Below are 19352 nucleotides of genomic sequence, written 5' to 3'. Positions count from 1 at the left end.
ATTTAAACTGAAATGAATTCATTTCATTAGTGGCTACTGTACTGGAGAGCAGTTTTAGACCACTGTGTTTCCAAGGTTATCGTGAGTCTCAATTTGTTCATCTACTGAACAAATATTTATTAAGCCTATGCTCTGTAGCAGGTGCTATGCTCTCTGCTGGAGATTCCAAGGTCAATAAAATAAGTTTCTCCCTTTAGAAGAACTCTCAGTTGATTAAGTATTGAAAAGTAATTACAGACAATCCTCGGGTTACGTTGGACTCGACATACGTCATTTCGCGGTTACTACATCGCCATTTCCCATTTATTTATATAAAAAAAAGTTCCATCATTTCGACGTATGTACATATGTGCTTTATGTTTTTTATTATTTACTTACCACAAGTAAAGGTCAGGAATTGTTATCTTTCTTTTACTTTTCTTTTTTTTTTTTTTTTACTGTTTTCACTTCATTACTGCTGTGTATGTGCTCCATGTGAGTGATGTAGGTGCTTATGTAGGTGGGTTCCGACTATGGCAAAAATCGAGTTACGTCGCGGGGCAGGAACGGATCTCCAACATAACCCGAGGACCTACTGTATGTAGTATAATCTCAGCACTTATTGATATTTGCAAAGATATTTATTTTTTATTTTTATTTTTTCTAAAATATATTTTTATTGATTTCACAGAGAGGGGACGAGGGAGAGAGATAGAAACATCAATGATGAGAGAGAATCATTGACTGGTTGCCTCCTGCACGCCCCATACTTAGGATCTAGCAGGTATATGCCCTGACCAGGGATCGCACCGTGACTTTCTGGTTCGACGCTCAATCACTAAGTCACACTGGCCAGGCTGCAAAGAGATTTAACATTTACTTACCGAGTGGCAAATAAATGCCTACTTGATTTACTCTTACATGCCCAGGCCCTAGGGCAGTGCTAGTTATATTTGGCAATAAATGTTTGTGGAAGGAGGGAAAAAAGGGGAATCCATAAAGGAAACTGCAGAAGTACTGGCAGGGAGAAAGAAAAAGAGAATAGGGGAAGAAACAGCAGAAATTAGTACCAAGAAAGCCTAGGAAATAAGATGAATTTAAGAAAGAAAACTCAAGAGTATCAAAGTAGAAACAAGATTGATAAAATGTTGTATGTCTATAATATATACTCTAATATACACTATTAAAAAAGAGTATAATTCATAAACATTTAAATCCATAATGGTAAAAAATGTTTTAATTCTTAAATTAAACCTTCAATTCTTTGGAAAGTTGAGTTCAGTGACTCATTCCCCAAGGATTTGAGACAATACTGAAACAGAGTAGAACATGTCCCCACAACCTAGATCCATCTCTTGAACACCAGAGCATTTGTAATCAAGTAAAATTCCCAGTTTTAACTTTCACCTTTTAAAGTATTACACGTGTTCTTTCATTTCAAATTTATATTTTTATGATAAAGTTTATATGTAGCATGTGTTGAGCAGAATACAAAAACTTACATTTTAGATCTGCTACTACATGTGAAAAGAGGCCAGTGAGCAGAACAGTCATTGTTTTACCAGTGATTTTCATTCAGCAGGACTCAGCCTAGGTTTTTTTCAAACTATATTTTCTCTCTCTCCCCTGCTCCTATCTTCCTAGAATTACTGCATATGACCAGGTTATCCTGCAGCATTTTAACTGCCTGCTAGGCAAAACTCTTCTGACAAAGTTAACGTAATTAAGAATCTACATCATCACCCACAGTGCTGTGAAAAAATATGACCACACATGTGAGTAAACAGGCAAATGTGACCAAGAGTCAAGAGAAAAAAAAATCAACCATAAATAGACACACACAAAATCCTGATGTTGGAATTAAAAGATTAACGACTTTAAAATAATTGTGATAATGATTTTAAAAATCTATAGGAAAAGATATATAGCCTCATTTCATTAAAACTAAACAAACTCATTAAACAAAGGCTGAAGTCAGTTGTTAAAGTACTGAATAGTTCCAAAGAAGTTAAACAGGCCTTGTTCCAAGCCACTCAAGTGCCTGTCCATCACTGATTCCCTCACTCACAAAGATTTAACTACTAAAGGATTAATGCTTGGCATCACGGGATATCAGGACCCTGTACCAGTAACCAATATCCCATGTCTTTTCATTTATACTGTTTTTTTAATATTTTGAAACCACATAAATATACTCTATATCCTCAGTGAGCCTCTCTAATTACTAACTTCATCATGGGCTTTATAACAACTACCTGATATTCCAGAAGTGTTTTTTAGAAAAATATAATTCATAATTATCAATTCTCAAATATGCAAATATATTTAATACCTAATTAGTATTAAATACTATATACTACATACGGCTTTCCTAAGTGTCTAGGATGGAACAAGATATGGAATACACTATGGTATTTATTATCATTTATTGTGTGGTAATGGTTAGTACTTTTTAGCTTTCTATCCTCAATTAATAACAAAGTTTGGATGCTTAACATTAATCCTATACTTTTTTTTCAACGAAAAATTAAAAGATGGCAATAATGTTTGGGGAAAACAAATTTAAAAACACTCAGATAATAAAAAATAAATTAATTGAAAAAAAGATAGCAGTACTTTTGCCATCTTATGCCTATAAGCAACAGTGTAACCATTACCCATAACTTTATATGACATATTTTTGGTAGTGGGAGGGATAATTTGTACAAGATGGCAAGAATTCTTTGTTTTAAAGGCTTTTTTTCTATCCCATTTCCATGAACCACACAATTGTTACCACCAGGTGGAGGTAGAACACCATGCTGTACAGTTCCACCCCGTTTGGTACTCACAGACATTCAAAATCCCTTTGCAACAAATTACATTCTTGAAAAGAAATCTATATGCTGAAATAAAATCTGAAGTAAAGAGCAACTTTTTGACCAAGGTGATGAATAATGTGTACTCAATCTTTTATAACCCTGATCACATTTAAGCAAACAAAAACCAAACGCATTTTTTTTCTATAAGGGGAATATATAAAAACATAGATTAAACAAGGCAAGACAATTGCCAGCTACCTGTATACAATTTCACTTAATATGGACCAGTATCTGTACTATATTCTAACAAAACAGTGAAAGAAGCTGTTCATTAGAACTGTGAATCAGAAGAATTTTAAAAACATAGCTATTACATTTTTATAGTTCAATATATTTACACTAGAGGCCAGGTGAATAAAAATTCATGCACTGGAGGGGGGGAGTCCCTCAGCCCAGCCTGCCCCCTCTCATAGTCCGGGAGCCCTCAGGAGATGTCCCACTGATGGTTTAGGCCCGCAGTCTGGCCTCCCTCTGCGGGAGGCAACTGGGCCCATCAGGGAAAGGCGCTGCCCCCATAACCCCGCTGCTGCTGCTGCTACCACTGCTGCAGCTTTGTCCGAAAGGACATTCTGAAGACGTCTGGTTTATGTGATCTAATTAGCATAATACCCTTTTATTCGTATAGATATTACATACATATATTTCAGTATTTATTAACAGTATATAGTAAAAAGTCTTTTTCCCAAAACTGTCCTCCAGCCACTCAGTTCTCATGCCCAGTCTTATGTATTCTTCCAGAACAATACAAAGTCTACCACCACGTGCTCCTTTTAAAAAACAAATAATAGCATTCTTGTATAGAGCACACCTTGTTTTTTCTTCCAAAAAACATATTTGGGAAGTTTTCATCAGTAAAGAATACCCTCACTGGTTTTACAGATGCATCTTATTCCCACTGTACAGATATAAGAAAATGTATTTAAACAGATCCCTACTGATAGATATTTAGGTAGTTTTCAACCTTTTACTACTGTTAACAATCCTATATAATAAAAGGTTAATATGCAAATTGACCAGTGAAACGACCGGTTCCTATGACATGCACTGACCACCAGGGGGCAGAAGCTCGATGCAGGAGCTGTCCCCTGGTGGTCAGTGCACTCCCACAGGGGGAATGCCACTTAAAAGCTGGGCGGTGGTGGTGGCAGGAGCCTCTCCAGCCTCCATGGCAGCGCTAAGGATCCCCCAAGGGGTCCTGGACTGCGAGAGGGTGCAGGCCGGGCTGAGGGACCTCCCCCACCTCAGTGCACAAATGTCGTGTACCAGGCCTCTAGTGTACAATAAAAAATGCTGTATGTCATTCCCAATATGTATTATTATATGTGCAAGATTAACTCCTAGAAGTAGAAACGCGAGGCAAAGGCCATGAACATTTCTAACTTTAACAGATATTGCTTAATCAACTTCCATAGAAATAACATGTCAAATGTGAAGCAATAAGGAAATAAAATTAAATTATAGGTACAGTAATTTGTTTTTCTATCAATGAACGTAAAATAATTTTTGCTATTTTGGTACTCTGGTCTTCTTATTACAAAACCCTACTGACACTTGGATCAGAATGCTCAACCTTCTCCCAAGTACAACATAATTCTCCAAAAGTTATAAAAGCTATAGAAACAAAGGCACTTTCTTTTTCTCAACCTTTACTCTTCAGTATCTTTTAAGTAATATGGACTACGTCATATCGTTCAAACAACTTATAGATCTTACCATAAATACAAACTTCTAAAATAACATTATAGTTAGTATACCCAATTTATGGGCTTTATTATAATGATTTAAGTATAATAATGTACCATCTATAAATTTTCACATTTTTATAAGGGTTAATCAAGAATTTCTAGGGTTAAAAAAGTTATCCTCAATGAAAAGAAATGAAATCAATCTTCTTATTGATCGTATGATTAACCAACTACATCGCCTACTGTCATCACAAAATGCTATAGTTAACCAAAGTACTGTACCTTGTAATGGGTGCTTGCAAATCCAATACTTTCCTCATCTCTAAAGTTAATGCGGGAGCACACTGTTCTTCCTTAAAATGGGGTGTCCCCTTCATTTGTGGGCTTCCTCTAAAGCATAGCAAAGATAAAGGATTAAAGAAAAAGAAATTGAATTCTTATTCACTCTCTAATATATACCCAATTAAATAAAGTAAACTTAATCAGACTTTTAAATCAGGTGTTCATCCTGTAGGTTCTCAGTTGAAAAGCAGACCTAAATTCTACTATAGCAGACATATCTGTTTATCAATTAGAAACAAATGCGTTTGACTGATGTAAGTTGTGTTGGAGAGGTGGGAGTGAAGGGAGAACAAAGAATATTAAAGAAAAAACACAAGATAAAAGTGAACTCACAAGAGAACAGAGATTTTGTTTTAATTATCTGATAGCCCTTACTGAGATGAGCAACTATGGGAAGACATACACCATTCTATATAGTGCATGTCCAAAGTGATCCAAATCCTTGCCTCATCTTACCTTACTCCATACCTCATCCTTCATTTCTATCCTTTGGGTATGTATTAGAATTCAGTTCGATTCAGGGATGCAATTAGATGTTTCACAAAACACTTGGTAATAAATAGCAAAATGGCTAAATTTGAAAATTTTGTGGCATTAAATGACTGCAACTAGAGTGCTGAATCAATGTCAACATAACCAAGCTGTTCCATGCAGCTACTTAAAAGGATTATAAAACTGCCCTGGAATCCTTATCTCCACATGGCATAGGACCATCTTTCTCAATGCCTGTGCTGGAATTTAATAGCTGTCTATTTTCTTACTATCAGCTATCACATACTCTTGGCAACAATTAGCCTGCCTAAGTCATCTCTCTTTTTCTAGTCATCGATAATCCTGGAAACCAATTTGTTAATACTATTAAAACTATGTGCAAGGAATCTAACAAGAGCAATAGCTTCCAAGGTACTTCACTTTGTGAAAATTACTTTGATGCTCAGAAAGCTTCTTGCTTACTTTTTGAACTCAGATTATTTTCCATATAGAAGCTTGGTGACAATCTAATGACTGATGTGCTTAGTTTAAGTCTGGAAAATGTATGTTTTATTTCCTTAATATACTAATGAGGTTCTCCAGTTCTGTTCTTTTTCTGGAACTCCTATTAGGTTAGATATTGAAGCTTAAATTAACTTCTAATTTTCCCTTGACTTTGTCTTTTGTTCTATATCCTGGGAGAGTTCCTGAACTATTTTTTCCAATTCTTTTATATTTGCTTATTATACTTTTTATTCCAGGAACTTTCTCACCCACCTCCCCTTTTTACGTATAGCACCCATGGTTTTCTGTTGTTGTTTTAATTAGTATCTGAGGTTGTTTATCATTTCTTCAAAGTGTTTTTGTTTCCTGCATTGCCTATTTTCTTTGAGTTTCCCTTTTTTCTAATGCCTCTTTTTTAAATTGGCCACTTTCCTAAAATGGCTAACAATCTTTGGCTATTAGTTAACAAGAACAAGCTAATTATAAGCTCTGTGTGTTCAAGCTGTGTTTGAATTTTAAAGCAGATTTAGGTAAACCCTGGCTTTTCAATTTTAGAAAAGCAATAGCATGTTTGGGTTGGTAGAAAGGAAATGAGTTAGGTTTAGACATAATGAACTTGACATTGCCTAGAGATACATCTAAATGGATATAGCCTGCAAGGTAGGCCTGAAGCTCAAGAAAGTGGTACTACATTAAGGAATAATTAAAATGTAGAACAGAAGAGAACAAATAACAAAACCCTAGGGAATAAAGCATAATTTAGGTACTATACAGTAATCTAAGGTTTTGATTTAAACTTAATGAATAACATCTTTATGAAGTAGATGGAATTAACTCCAGTTTTCAGATGAGTAAAATAAAACTCAAATAAAAGACAGCAACATGATTAATCCTGAAAGCTAAGGAAAGCCACTGAAACATTTTATGTACGGAAATGGCATGTAAATTTTATGTCAGCAAATTCATTTAGGGGAAAACTATAAAGATGGTTTAAGAAGATATTACAGCAATCCAAGAGAAAGCTAAAACTAAAGTAGTGTTGCTAGGAGAAGGAAACACCATACAGATTACATCCAAGGAAAAACACACAGGATGCACAGAAGGTGGAATAGAGGGGACTTGCTACACACTGGCTAGTAGAGCCATGAGGCAGACAGAACAAATAAAATCAAGTAAATGGTGGTGTCGTTTACAGAAAAAGGAAACTGGCCATAGGCTTTCCTGGGATTAAGTTACTTAAAAATAAGAATGAATTTATTTTTTACACTTAAAAAATTTCTCCCTTCTGATTTTTCAACTATAATATAAGACAGAACCTAAAACTTATTTCAATAATATCTTCCAGAATACTCTTCCCTGGGTGTATGTTTTATTTCCTCACCTCTGAGATCTTTTTAAATGTCATGTTCTCAGTGAAGATCCTGACCACTCTATTTCGAGTTGTGTCCCCACTCACTATCCCTTGCCCTGCTTTATTTTTCTTCATAGAATGTATCTCATTTTCAATGTATTTTACTTATTTGTCACTGTCTACTAGAAGAACACAGCTCTCTGCATAGTTTTTGCCACCCCCACCCCCTTTGTTTCACTGCTGCATCCCTAGTACCTATAATAGTCATGGAGCTTGGAAAAAATTCCATACTTAAACAGAGATGGATGCATGACAATAAGTTTTCAGAAAGAGATAGGCACCCTTACCACCAGGCCTTTATATATTATGTGTGTTTTTAAAAAAGCTTTTTGTTTATATTATTACACATCCAGACAGCCTTCAATCTGGTAAGAACCATGTGCAGGGTTCTCTGAAGTGGGCAGATCTTTGAACACTTCTATCATTCTTTGGGTTTAGGTGCCAGTCTGTTTTGTTTTTTTTTAAATATATTTTATTGATTCCTTCACAGAGAGGAAGGGAGAGGGATAGAGAGTTAGAAACATCAATGAGAGAGAAACATCGATCAGCTGCCTCCTGCACATCTCCTACTGGGGATGTGCCCGTAATCAAGGCACATGCCCTTGACTGGAATCGAACCTGGGACCCTTCAGTCTGCAGGCTGACGCTCTAACCATTGAGCCAAACCAGCTAGGGCTTAGGTGCCAGTCTTATATCTGTGGTCAACAGGGTATTTATACAATAACATCCCTAACAATCTTATTAGTAAGTGCTCATGCAATTATGAGGTAAACTAATGGATACATAAAATGTACAAAGTTCAGCTAATGGTTGCACATGTACATTTACAGAATACATACATATTGAAATCAAAGTACATTTTGATGTTTTGATAAGATCAAGGAAATAAAAGAAAAGCAGTTAGTTTATTCGCCAGAAAATTAACACTAAAAAAAAATGTTGAGGGAAACTTTCACATTTATAACTAATTCATACCTCCTTTCTCCTCTAAACTTGATGTAATTTAGTACGTTTCTGGATTTTTGAAAAAGTTGTGTTAAGGTTAGAAACCTCAAGCCTTGATTAGTTATCCTTTTCTTGCTTTCCACCTAGCACTAATTCATTAACAGTCTGCTAAATTCTCAAAATCTAATGAAATATACTGGAGTGGGGGACAGGAAGTTTTGATAGTTGTTTTAGAGATAATATCTACATTTTAAATATTTGATAATTAAATGTACTGAAGTTTAGAATGTACAAATTAAAAAAAAAGAACTTTGGCATCAATAGGCTAGTCTTTTAAAAATATGAAGTTAACAGTAGAAGTGGAAAGATGAATAAGGGGGGAAATATCTGCATTCGTGCAGATAACATATTTGTTGAAATTATTTTCATTATAATGAAATAAATTTGATTTGCAGTTTCAAGATCTACTAAACTCATATTTAAGGATAAATACATCAATATGTTCTAAAGCTAAACACACATTTATTTTCCGATTTATCCCTGGCAATTTCTTTTATTAATTTCACTGCAAGTTGCAAGACACAAAAAAGAAGCCAGACGACCTTGACTAGATAAGTCTATCCATAGTCTGAAGGGATAGTTTAATATACAGCAGAATTTATAAAGACACAAAAGATAACAGCGAAACATTCATTAATCAAAGAATAAATGAACTTTGAGGCATAAAAAGTCATTTAATAAGACTGCCATCATTGTTGAAGGCTGACTCCCAACTCTTGCTGGAAACAGCACTCTGGAAACTACGAAAAGATCACGGAGGCACCTGACCTGTCTCAGGTGGAGCACACTGGAAAATGACATGCGGTCTGAGTTAAGATGCTGTCACATAATACTGGGAAGCGGAGGTACTCTAGAAAAACTCGAGTGATGGACTCATAAGATTTAGAGCACAGAAACAAGAGACAATAGTTTCTATAACTGAGAAGACAACTACTAACTATTGGCCTTGATTATGATGCTTCTATTCTTCAGAACTATAATAAACCATTCCAGATCATTTCTCCTCTTTTTTATTCCCTATTTTCCAAATAAATCCCAAAGTAGACAGTTAGATAGGCATAAATATAGTTTAGGCAATGTAGTATTAGTAATAAAGAGCACAGACTTTGAAGATACAACAATTATGTCTGAGTCCTGTGCCACTTAGTAGTGTGACTATGAATGAGTCACTTGGCCTCTCTCTCCATCTCTGCTGTGGTTTGCAGAGTAACTGTACCTAACTACCTTGCAAGGTTGTTACAGGGATTAAATGAACTTGAAAAAGTGCGTAGAATAGCATCTTGAACTGCATAAATATTTACAATGACACAAATGATGACAATGATACACTGTCAAAAGTAAAACATTTCTGCCTGGCTTGAATGGCTCAGTGGTTGAGCATCGACCTATGAACCAGGAGGTCATGGTTCGATTCCCAGTCAGGGCACATGCCCAGGTTGCAGGCTCCATCCCCAGTAGGCAGGAGGCAGCCTATCAATGATTCTCTCTCATCATTGATGTTTCTATCTCTCTCTCTCTCTCTCCCCCTCTCCTTCCTCTCTGAAATCAATGAAAATATTTTTTTTTAAAGTAAAACATTTTTAAAACCCTCCTTAAACCAATATATGAGCCACCATTTTCCAGGCTTTAAAAACCTGAACTTATATAATCCTCCAAACAATTGAAGAAGAAAGTATTTTTATTTCAATTTTACAAATAGGTTCTACAGAAAAACTACCAACTCGGACTAAGTAACTCAACTAAAAAAGTGGTTTAGAACACAAATACACAACAGGCTGACTCTAAGTCCTCGCATTCACTTTGCTCTGCAAAACTGTTTCCCTGTAAGAGATTTTTAAAAAGTTTATGCAGCAGTTACGCAGAGTATAACTCTGGGGAAAAAGTACCTTATTATCCAGCCAAATATAAAAAAAATAAACAATTACTTAATACATGGTATATATTATTTATATATTATATAAAACGACTTAAAATATCAGAAATGAAGTAAGAATTTGGTGAAGGAAAAATACATTAGTGATAACAGCAGCTATCCTTCATTGATTTTCCCATGAGCAGGGCACTTATCTGAACATTTAATATGCATGATCTCACTTAATCCTCGGAAATAATTACTACTGTGATCTCGTTCTAAGGATGAGGAAACAGGTTTTGGAGGTATTAAATAACCAAATAGAAGTCATAGAGCTGAACAGAGGCAGAGCTGACATTTAATTCCAGGTCTATCTGATGCCAAAGCCTGTTCCTTTAACCACTAGTGATTCATGCTGCTCTAAGGTTATACATTTTATTGAGCTCATGTACTCAAACTGAAAATCCCAATATGATATGTGGGAGAATACTCAAATGAAAACTAAAAACAATGCTCTTTATTAGTTCTCTAGCCCAACATACATAGTCAAATACAACCAAGTTCATGCACTGTCAGGACTACTAGTTAGTTAAGTGGCCTCCCCCCAAGTCTTAGAAACAGAACGCAAGAAATTCTAAAACTTTTCTGGAACACAAAAGTGATTTTTAAAATACTATTCCAAAACACTGTATATGTATATATGTAAGTCATGTTTGTGAGTTGGAATAAAGAAAACAGTATTTTTCACTGTTTCAAGACTCAGCCCAACTATCCTATCTAATAAAGAGTGAATATGCTAATTGACCCTCACACCATTGCAAAATGGAGGCACCCACAGCCAATAAGGAGGGAATATGCTAATTTACTGCCCCGTCCTCAAAGATGGTGGCACCCAGTCCCCTCAGCCCTGCTGGGGCACCTGCCTTCAGAGTCCCCCAGTCCCCTCACCCCCCCAGGGCTGGCCCGAGGTGCAGGCAAGCTTCAAATGTTGGCTGTCCAGCCGCCCAGGGCCGCCCGAAGTGCAGGTAACCAGGGCCGGCCAAGGCCTGCACTACCAGCAGTGGCAGCAGCAGAGGTGTGATGGGGCATCGCCTTCCCCTGACTGCCAGGTCACTTCCCGCCCCTGAGGGCTCCTGGACTGTGAGAGGGGGCAGGTCAGGCTGAGGGACACCTCCCTCCAGTGAATGAATTTTCATGCACTGGGTCTCTAGTAATAGTATAAATTACTAGAGGCCTGGTGCACGAAGTTCATGCACAGGGGACAGGTCCCCTCAGTCCAGCCTGCACTTTCTCCAATCCTGGACCGCTAGCTCCTAACCACTCACCTGCCTGCCTGCCTGCCTGGTCGCCCCTAACTGCCCCCCCACTGCCGGCCTGGTCACCCTTTACTGCTCCCCCTGCTGGCCTGGTCGCCCCCAATTGCCTCCCTTTGCCAGCCTGGTCACCTCACGCAGCCTGCTGTTCAGTCATTTGGTCGTCCCTCACTAACCCCCCTCCCAGCCTGGTCACCTGACACAGCCTGCTTGTTCAGTTGTTTGGTCGTCCCTCACTATCCTCCCTGTTGGTTGTAGGCAGCCATCTTGTGAGTGTGTGAGGATTAATTTGCATATTACCTCTTTATTATATAGGATTACAGTTAAGTTCAGATTATCCTGATTATTGCTTTTTATTGACAGGAGCATGTCTAAAGTGGACTTGGGATGCAGTAGCTTAAAATGCACAAGTAAATGACATGTTAGACACTGAGTACAAGTATTTCTAAGATTCACAAAATTACTACTTAGAATGAAAAAATAATAAGCTTTATATTTAAAATTTCTAAATATATCAACTACCTATTACAATGTCCATACCATCTTAACATTATACTTTTTCTGCCAAAGGGTCTTTGCATTGAAGATTTTTATTGAAAAATAATCAAATTAAATTCCATCATCAAAAGAATTTCTGTTCTTTTCAAAAAATTTCCAAAACTCAGAAAAGCTCAATTAACACTATTTCTTACAAAAAGAGTGACTAACAGCATCAAGGAAAATCTAATTTCCTAAAACCTATGAGCTACATGATGTATGTTAGCCTTTCCCAAAATATTAACAAATGTTATTTGAAGAAACACTTTCACAATGCCATTTCTTAAAAATTGTAGCCTTTTTATTTTAGATTTTCAAATACATGGACTATTATTATTATTATTTTTTTTACCACAGTAAATATAAAAAATTTTGGAAAGTTCAAGAGTTGAAAGAAGCTGGAAAATCACTATAGTTTTACCATTTAGGAGCAATAACAATATATGTATTGTTCCAGCATTTTTCTTTAGATGATTTTTTATGTTTTGTTTTGTTTTTACAAAGTAGTGGTCATATTACGTATATAATTTTGTATGACTTGTTTCTTCACTAGGTATTATATGATCAGATTCTCAAGTTTATAAGTTTTTCTGAGACATTATATTTAATGATGCACATTATTTTAGGAGAATGTACCACAGTTGACTCCCACCTTTGTGTATATCTACTAAAAGCGTGCAAAATACATTTTACCATTCTTCCACAACTATTTTTATATACTGAAATGTGTCTTTTAAAATTGTTATAATAATGTTTTGCTTTGAGTTATTGTTTAGAGTTACTAATGCAGGTTAATTATATTTTCCCTTTTGAGATTGCTTTTGCTTATTTATCTTTTGAAACTCTGTGTTACTTCTTTATAAAAAGAGTAAGCCTTGGTCCTATTTACTGCAAAATTTTTCCCAGTTTGTTACTTGCCCTTTTAATGTTGTTCTTTTTTCCCCTATTCTCAGAAATGTAAATTTTCACATAATAAAATCAATTTTCCCTTTAATTTCTTATATACACGATAAACTTTGGCTGTCTTCCACCACCTAGAAATGAGATATTTATCTATATTTTCATACACATTAATGACTTGATCTTTTTTAAAAGGTATTTTTCTTTAAAATTATATGTTCTTTTATTTCCAAAGTTCTTTCAATAAAACATTCTTTCACTTCAAAAGTAAGGTTAAAAAAAGGTAAGAAGCCCTAACCGGATTGGCTCAGTGGATAGAGTGTCGGCCTGCGGACTGAAAGGTCCCAGGTTCGATTCTGGTCAAAGGCATGTACCTTGGTTGCGGGCACATCCCCAGTAGGGGGTGTGCTGGAGGCAGCTGATCGATGTTTCTCTCTCATTGCTATTTCTAACTCTTTATCCCTCTCCCTTCCTCTCTGTAAAATATCAATAAGATATATTAAAAAAAGAAAAGGTAAGAAAACAATGCAAAATATACAGAATAACATAGTTTAAAGATCAAAGTCCATGTTCCTTCAAATTCTTTTCTATTCATATACAAAAATATATACACAAGAAAAAGTGCCCTTTCAACTTACTTAAAACATTTCACCTCTCCCCCTATGGTCTCTTAGCAGCTCCTTGATAAGGATGGGAGAATGCTAGAACTGGAGTATATTAATAGTAATTCTGAATGTCTAAGAAGGGATATAGTACTTTCACCCAAGGTTCTCAGACTTATTTAACTACAGAATTCTTTATTCAAGTAATGAGAGTTCAAAGACCTGGTAATTTTTTAAACACTATTTTGGAAATACTAGCTTAGCTTATTTTAATCACTTCAGACAACCCAGAATTGTAATGTTTTGTAAATTCAAAGTGTAAATATCAAATATTAAAAGAATGAAAGATGAACTTACTTGGGATACACTGGTTCATAAAGGTACTTGTCCCCTCTTGTAGATGTAATATGAAAAAACAAGATGTAGCCATTTGCCGTCTGAAAGATAAATTTTATTTAAGACTATGAGAACCAGGAGAATCACACAATAATCACTTCCGAAACAGTTCTGTCATACCAAGATGAAGGGAAATAATGAGATGAATGTGTACTGGGTACAGAATTGCACTGCTCTGCAAGTTGCTATATTCCACTCCTTTAGAAAAGTGCTCTCAGCTGTTATTTGGTGATTCAATACTTTAACATGCTGGGAGGGAAAAATATCACAATGAAACAAAGAAATTCTAAAGTAAGCTGACATCTTTCCTTTATTCCCAAACAAATTACATTCTAATTCATGTTACAGTGACTCTCAAGAACAGTGGAACAGACTTCCATTTAGAAGGGTGTGAAGGGGAGTATTAAAGGTAGCAGTGGGAAACAGAGTTGGAATGGCAGGTTGGGGCCAGATCACAGGAGACCCTGAATACTAGGCTAAGCAGTTTGCAACGTATTTTGTATGCAATCGGAAGCCAATGCAAGATTTGAAAATAATAATATAAGAGCTGTGACTTAGGTATACATAATTAAGATGCATTTCAAGTGGAGAAAAATACTAGCTAAAAGTTTTGAGTTCTAGGCAATCTACACAAAATATAAAAACGGCCTCTATTAAGGTCATGGCAATGAGAATAAAGAGAAAAGGATGATAGTAAACTAGAGATAGGACTTAGCAGCATATTGGTGACTAGATGGGAATGCAGAATCAAAAGATGCCAGAGTTTTTTCCTATTATAAGCAAGGTTACAATGAAAATACATATATGCCTAAATACACCAGTGCTATTCTGGCTGGTATGGCTCAGACAGTTGGAGCGTTGTCCCATATACCAAAAGGTGGTGGGTTCGATTCCTGGTCAGGGGACATACCTCAGTTTCTGGTTTGATTCCCATCAGGGTGGGTATGGGAGGCAACCGATCGATGTTTTTCACCCACATCAATGTCTGTCTCAATCTCTCTCAAATAAAAAAACACAAAATAAAATAAATAGATAAATACAATGGTGTTAGTATTTGTCATATATAATCATAGAAATGAAGAGAGTACTTAAAATTGATTTCAATGCTCCTTGTGCCTGAATATCTATTTGTTGTTTAAAATTTAGAAAAACTGCCCTAGCTGGTTTGGCTCAGTGGATCAAGCATCGGCCTGTGGATTGAAGGGTCCCGAATTCGATTCTAGTCAAGGGCACAAGCCTGGGTTCGATCCCTAGTGGGGAGTGTGCAGGAAGCAGCCAATCAATGATTCTCTCTCATCACTGATGTTTCTATCACTCTCTCCCTATCCCTTCCTCTCTAAAATCAATAAAAATATTTTTAAAAAAGTTTACAAAAACATTAGGAATAATTATGGCCCGCCGTAAGAACTTGGAACCCTCAAGTAAACAGTTAATTCATAATGAATATATTTCATGTCACAGATTAAGAAAATGTACAATACATTTGAGGAAAAAGGACCATCAAAATTAGTAAAGCTTCAGAATCCAATTACACTTTGGTTACCAGGAAAGTTCACTTATCCAGTACCCATTCCATGGTAACATTTATTTTTATTATACTTTGATAGATTATTTTTTAGTATAAATGGCTATTTGCAAAAAGTGGCTGCTTTGCTGAACGGGTAATACAAAACTATCAGTGAATCTTCTCAATTATTACCATACTAGAGGCCTCGTGCACGACATTCGTGCACTGGGGAGTGTGGGGGTCCCTCAGCCCGACCTGCACCCTCTCCAATCTGGGAGCCCTCAGGGGAGCCCTCTCCAATCTGGGAGTTTCTGTCTGTCTTTGCAATCATATGAGCAAATTGTCTTAGACCCCAACTCAGTTTGGTTTGTTGCTCACATAATAATAAGGCATTTTTTTTTCTCTGCTTCATTGGTGGAGATTTCCTGGAAGTTTTAGGATATCTTCCCTTTAATTTTTTCTAGACACTCTGACTTTACTTATGTCTCTCACCTGGGTTCGATTCTGGTCAAGGGCACATACCTCGGATGCAGGCTGGATCCCTGGCCCTGGTTGGGGTGCATGACCAAGAAAAGAAGGAATAACGGTCATGCCAAAAAAGGCCGAGGCCATGTGCAGCCTATTCGTTGCACCAACTGTACCCAGTGTGTGCCCAAGGACAAGGCCATTAAGAAGTTTGTCATTGGAAACATAGTAGAGGCCGCAGCCATTAGGGACATCTCCGAAGTGAGTGTCTTCGACGCCAATGTGCTTCCCAAGCTGTACTAGTATGTGAAGCTGCATTACTATGTGAGCTGTGCCATTCACAGCAAGGTAGTCAGGAATCATTCTCGTGAAGCCCGGAAGGACCAAACATGCCCACCCCTATTTAGACCTGTGGGTGCTGCCCCATGATCTCCACCAAAGCCCATGTAAGGAGCTAAGTCTTTTAAGGAGTGAAGAAAAGTTCTCTGGGGGAAAAATAAATGGAAATTGTACTTCAAAAAAAAAAAGGAAAGAAAGAAAATTGAGTACGATTTTTCTCTGTAATACACATCGACTATAGAGAATGAAATTAATTTATGGGAATAACATTTTTGTTTAATTGGGGTTTAAAGTTGGTGTTCCCTATCATCAAAATAGACTGCAAAGTTTTCTCTATTAATTTTGGTCTGTAATGAAATTTTACATACTTCATATTTGAAAACGTCTTTTCACACAAGTCCTGTCAAATACTGATATCAATCTATGAGCCTATTATTTTAATTGACTATATATAGCACTAGGTAGGCAATTATAGAAGTCGAATAGTTTCCTCTCCTGATGTTTGCCTTTTAACATGTCCTTACCTTGTAGATTAATTACTTCCAGCTGAAGGTGAGGTGGAACACTCCTCGTTTTCATGATTAAATGGATTTTGAAATATGAAAATTTCCTTTGCGATTGCAACAAGGTCTGAAAAATTGTATAATTTGGACTCAGGAAATATATCTACTGCTAATTTTTGTTGAAATAGAAATCGTACTTCTTTCGTTTGAACTTTTGAAAACTGTGGGAGTATGAAAAGCAGTCTGACATTACTTGTGATTCAAAAATTAGTTGTCATCAAATGACTTTACCATATATACATTTCACATACAAGCACTCTTTTGCTTTGTAGTTTTAGATTGAAGACATTAGACAATAATACCAAGAATGCAGCAAAAGCTATCTTCCAAAGTAATTCAGTGTCTGATAAGTATCTGCAGGTGGTTCTTCAAGTTAAAAAACATTTCTATCTCAGCCCCAGAGCTCAAAAATTCACAATAAACCTTCACCACTGACTGCTAAGCCATCAAATAGCTGTGGGGTTGAGTAAATCGGGATATTTAGCTTGTAGTTCTGAAAAAAAACCTAAAGTAACCATAGGCTTTAAGTGCTTACATGTGCACAAACTTTGTAAATCTGTCCAACTAAATAATAAGCTTTTTTCTGTCCCACACATATTCTTACCATCATCAGTTAAAACACACCTTAGTGAATTCTACTTCAGCTTGTCCTGAATTAGTGTTTTCTTAACTTCTTTGAAAATCTTTACACCTGATGTGTTCTACCCATGCTATATTCACAGGAGCGATTCTGTGTCACTGTACATCTACATTGACTATTCACATAAAAAATTGAGCAGTACTGGAACATTTGTCACTTTATCAAGAACCAAGAAAACTTACTTTGGTTGCACTTCCTTTTTCATTTTGGTGAAGAATTTCTGGTATGATGAGATATTTTTTTCCCTTTTAAAATTTTCTAACTATTAATTTCACTGTGTTGGAAATACTGTGATTAGTACTCAATTAAGTTCTAAGTTGGATAATGTCAACTTATATTCTTTTGGCTTCACTCCAGCGTTACTGCATAACAATATTTTGCCATCTAATTCAATAATAAAATAATCCACACTCCAAAGTCTATTTTCCCCTTCTCTGACATAATAAGTATGCACTAGTAATAAAAGTAATTTTTAAAAAGTCACGGTATGGAGATATGCATGGCACTTGAAACACTGAATTTATAAATGTGTTACTATAATTTACTAGAGTCCCGGTGCACGAATTGTGCACCAGTGGGGTCCCTCGGCCTGGTCTGTGGGATTGGGCTGAAACTGGCTCTCCAACATCCCCCGAGGGTTCCTGGATTGCGAGAGGGAGCAGGCCAGGCCGAGGGACCCCACTGGTGCATGATCCAGGCCTGGAAGGGATGCAGGAGGTTGGCCAGCAGGAGAGGGACCGCAGGAGGGCTCCAGGGCATGTCCGGCCCATCTCGCTCAGTCCCAATCTGCCAGATCCAGCAGCAAGCTAACCTACCAGTCAGAATGTCTGCCCCCTGGTGGTCAGTGCACATCATAGTGAGCAGTTGAGCAGCTTTAGCATATCATTAGCATATTACGCTTTGATTGGTTGAATGGATGACCGGACACTTAGCATGTTATGATAGTAAGTGCTGAGCAGGAGAGTGAAGAATGGAAGTGTCACATGTGGTCACTGTCAGGACTACTCAAGTCAGTTGTTGCAGTTTAAAAACAGTCATAGACAACATGTAAATAAATATTTTTATGCTCCAAGAAACATATTTATAAACAATGAAATTTAAACTTCATGTAATTTCCAAGTGCCAAAAATATTATCCCTCTTTGATTTTTTTCAATCATTTAAATTCATAAAAATATTCTTAGTTCATGGTTCATACACAAACAGGCAGCAGGGTAGACCTGGTGTATGGCTGGTAGTCTGCAAAACCCCTACTGTAGGAAATGAGAAACTAGTCAATTATTTTTGACCATGTGGATCATTTTTAGATGATTAACCTAGTCACCATTATATAGCATGGACTAGAAAAGGACAGAAAGCAGAGAGATAAGTCAGTGTAGTAGTTAAGAGTACAGTAAATGGAATCTGAGCACCTAAGTTTAAATTCCTTCTCTTCAATACACTGTCTATATAACTTTGGATAAAACTTATTTTCTCAGAGCCTCAATATACTTATCTACTATAAAGTATAATTATATCTACTTTGAAGTGTTGACTTAAAGATTAAATGAGATGATCCACATAAACTAGTTATAAAAGTACTTATGTAGGAGCTGCTCAATAAATATTTAACTATTTACATTATTACTAATTCAAATTTGGTAGTGATGACAGTCCAAGAGATGACAGTGACAAAACAAACTAAAAAGGTAAAGTTAACCGAATTAAAAAAAAATAGAAAAAAGAAATGCAGAAATAGATCCAAATGCAAATGAGAATTCAGTATGACATAAACGTAAAGTTTACCATTTTTATGAGACATCTTTGGGAATAGAGGGAAGAACTTGTATAAATTTGGGAGTACTGTGTGAATATAGATAAAAGCTTTAAAAATCTGAATTAAATAGACTTCAAGGGCAAAATAGGAGTTAGAAGAATAAAAAGAAAAGGATATGGGCACTACATTTAAAATGAGAGGAAGTAGAAGAATCAAGAAAGAAGA

General features: G+C 36.3%; 2 protein-coding genes and 1 pseudogene across 2 annotated transcripts in view; 1 reads left to right on the top strand and 2 right to left on the bottom strand.

Annotated features, from left to right (window-relative positions):
* Positions 1–19352, bottom strand: part of RIC1 (RIC1 homolog, RAB6A GEF complex partner 1) — a 76583-nt gene that overhangs the window by 56963 nt on the left and 268 nt on the right. The window contains exons 2-3 of the mRNA XM_006094131.3: positions 13820–13899; positions 4808–4915 (exon numbers count right to left, since the gene is read on the bottom strand). Coding sequence (XP_006094193.1) covers positions 4808–4915; positions 13820–13899 — 188 coding nt within the window. The remainder of the gene's footprint in view (positions 1–4807; positions 4916–13819; positions 13900–19352) is intronic.
* The window catches only part of PDCD1LG2 (programmed cell death 1 ligand 2), a 132235-nt gene continuing 121795 nt past the window's right edge, over positions 8913–19352 (bottom strand). The window contains exons 8-9 of the mRNA XM_023758422.1: positions 13820–13899; positions 8913–9045 (exon numbers count right to left, since the gene is read on the bottom strand). The gene's annotated coding sequence lies outside the window, so the exon portion shown is untranslated. The remainder of the gene's footprint in view (positions 9046–13819; positions 13900–19352) is intronic.
* LOC102421899 lies at positions 15927–16280 on the top strand (annotated as a pseudogene).

The sequence above is a fragment of the Myotis lucifugus genome, unplaced genomic scaffold (assembly GCF_000147115.1).
Source record: "Myotis lucifugus unplaced genomic scaffold, Myoluc2.0 scaffold_130, whole genome shotgun sequence".
NCBI lineage: Eukaryota > Metazoa > Chordata > Mammalia > Chiroptera > Vespertilionidae > Myotis > Myotis lucifugus.
Note: the sequence above shows the minus strand (reverse complement) of the source record. Positions and strands in the feature narration are given on the sequence as shown.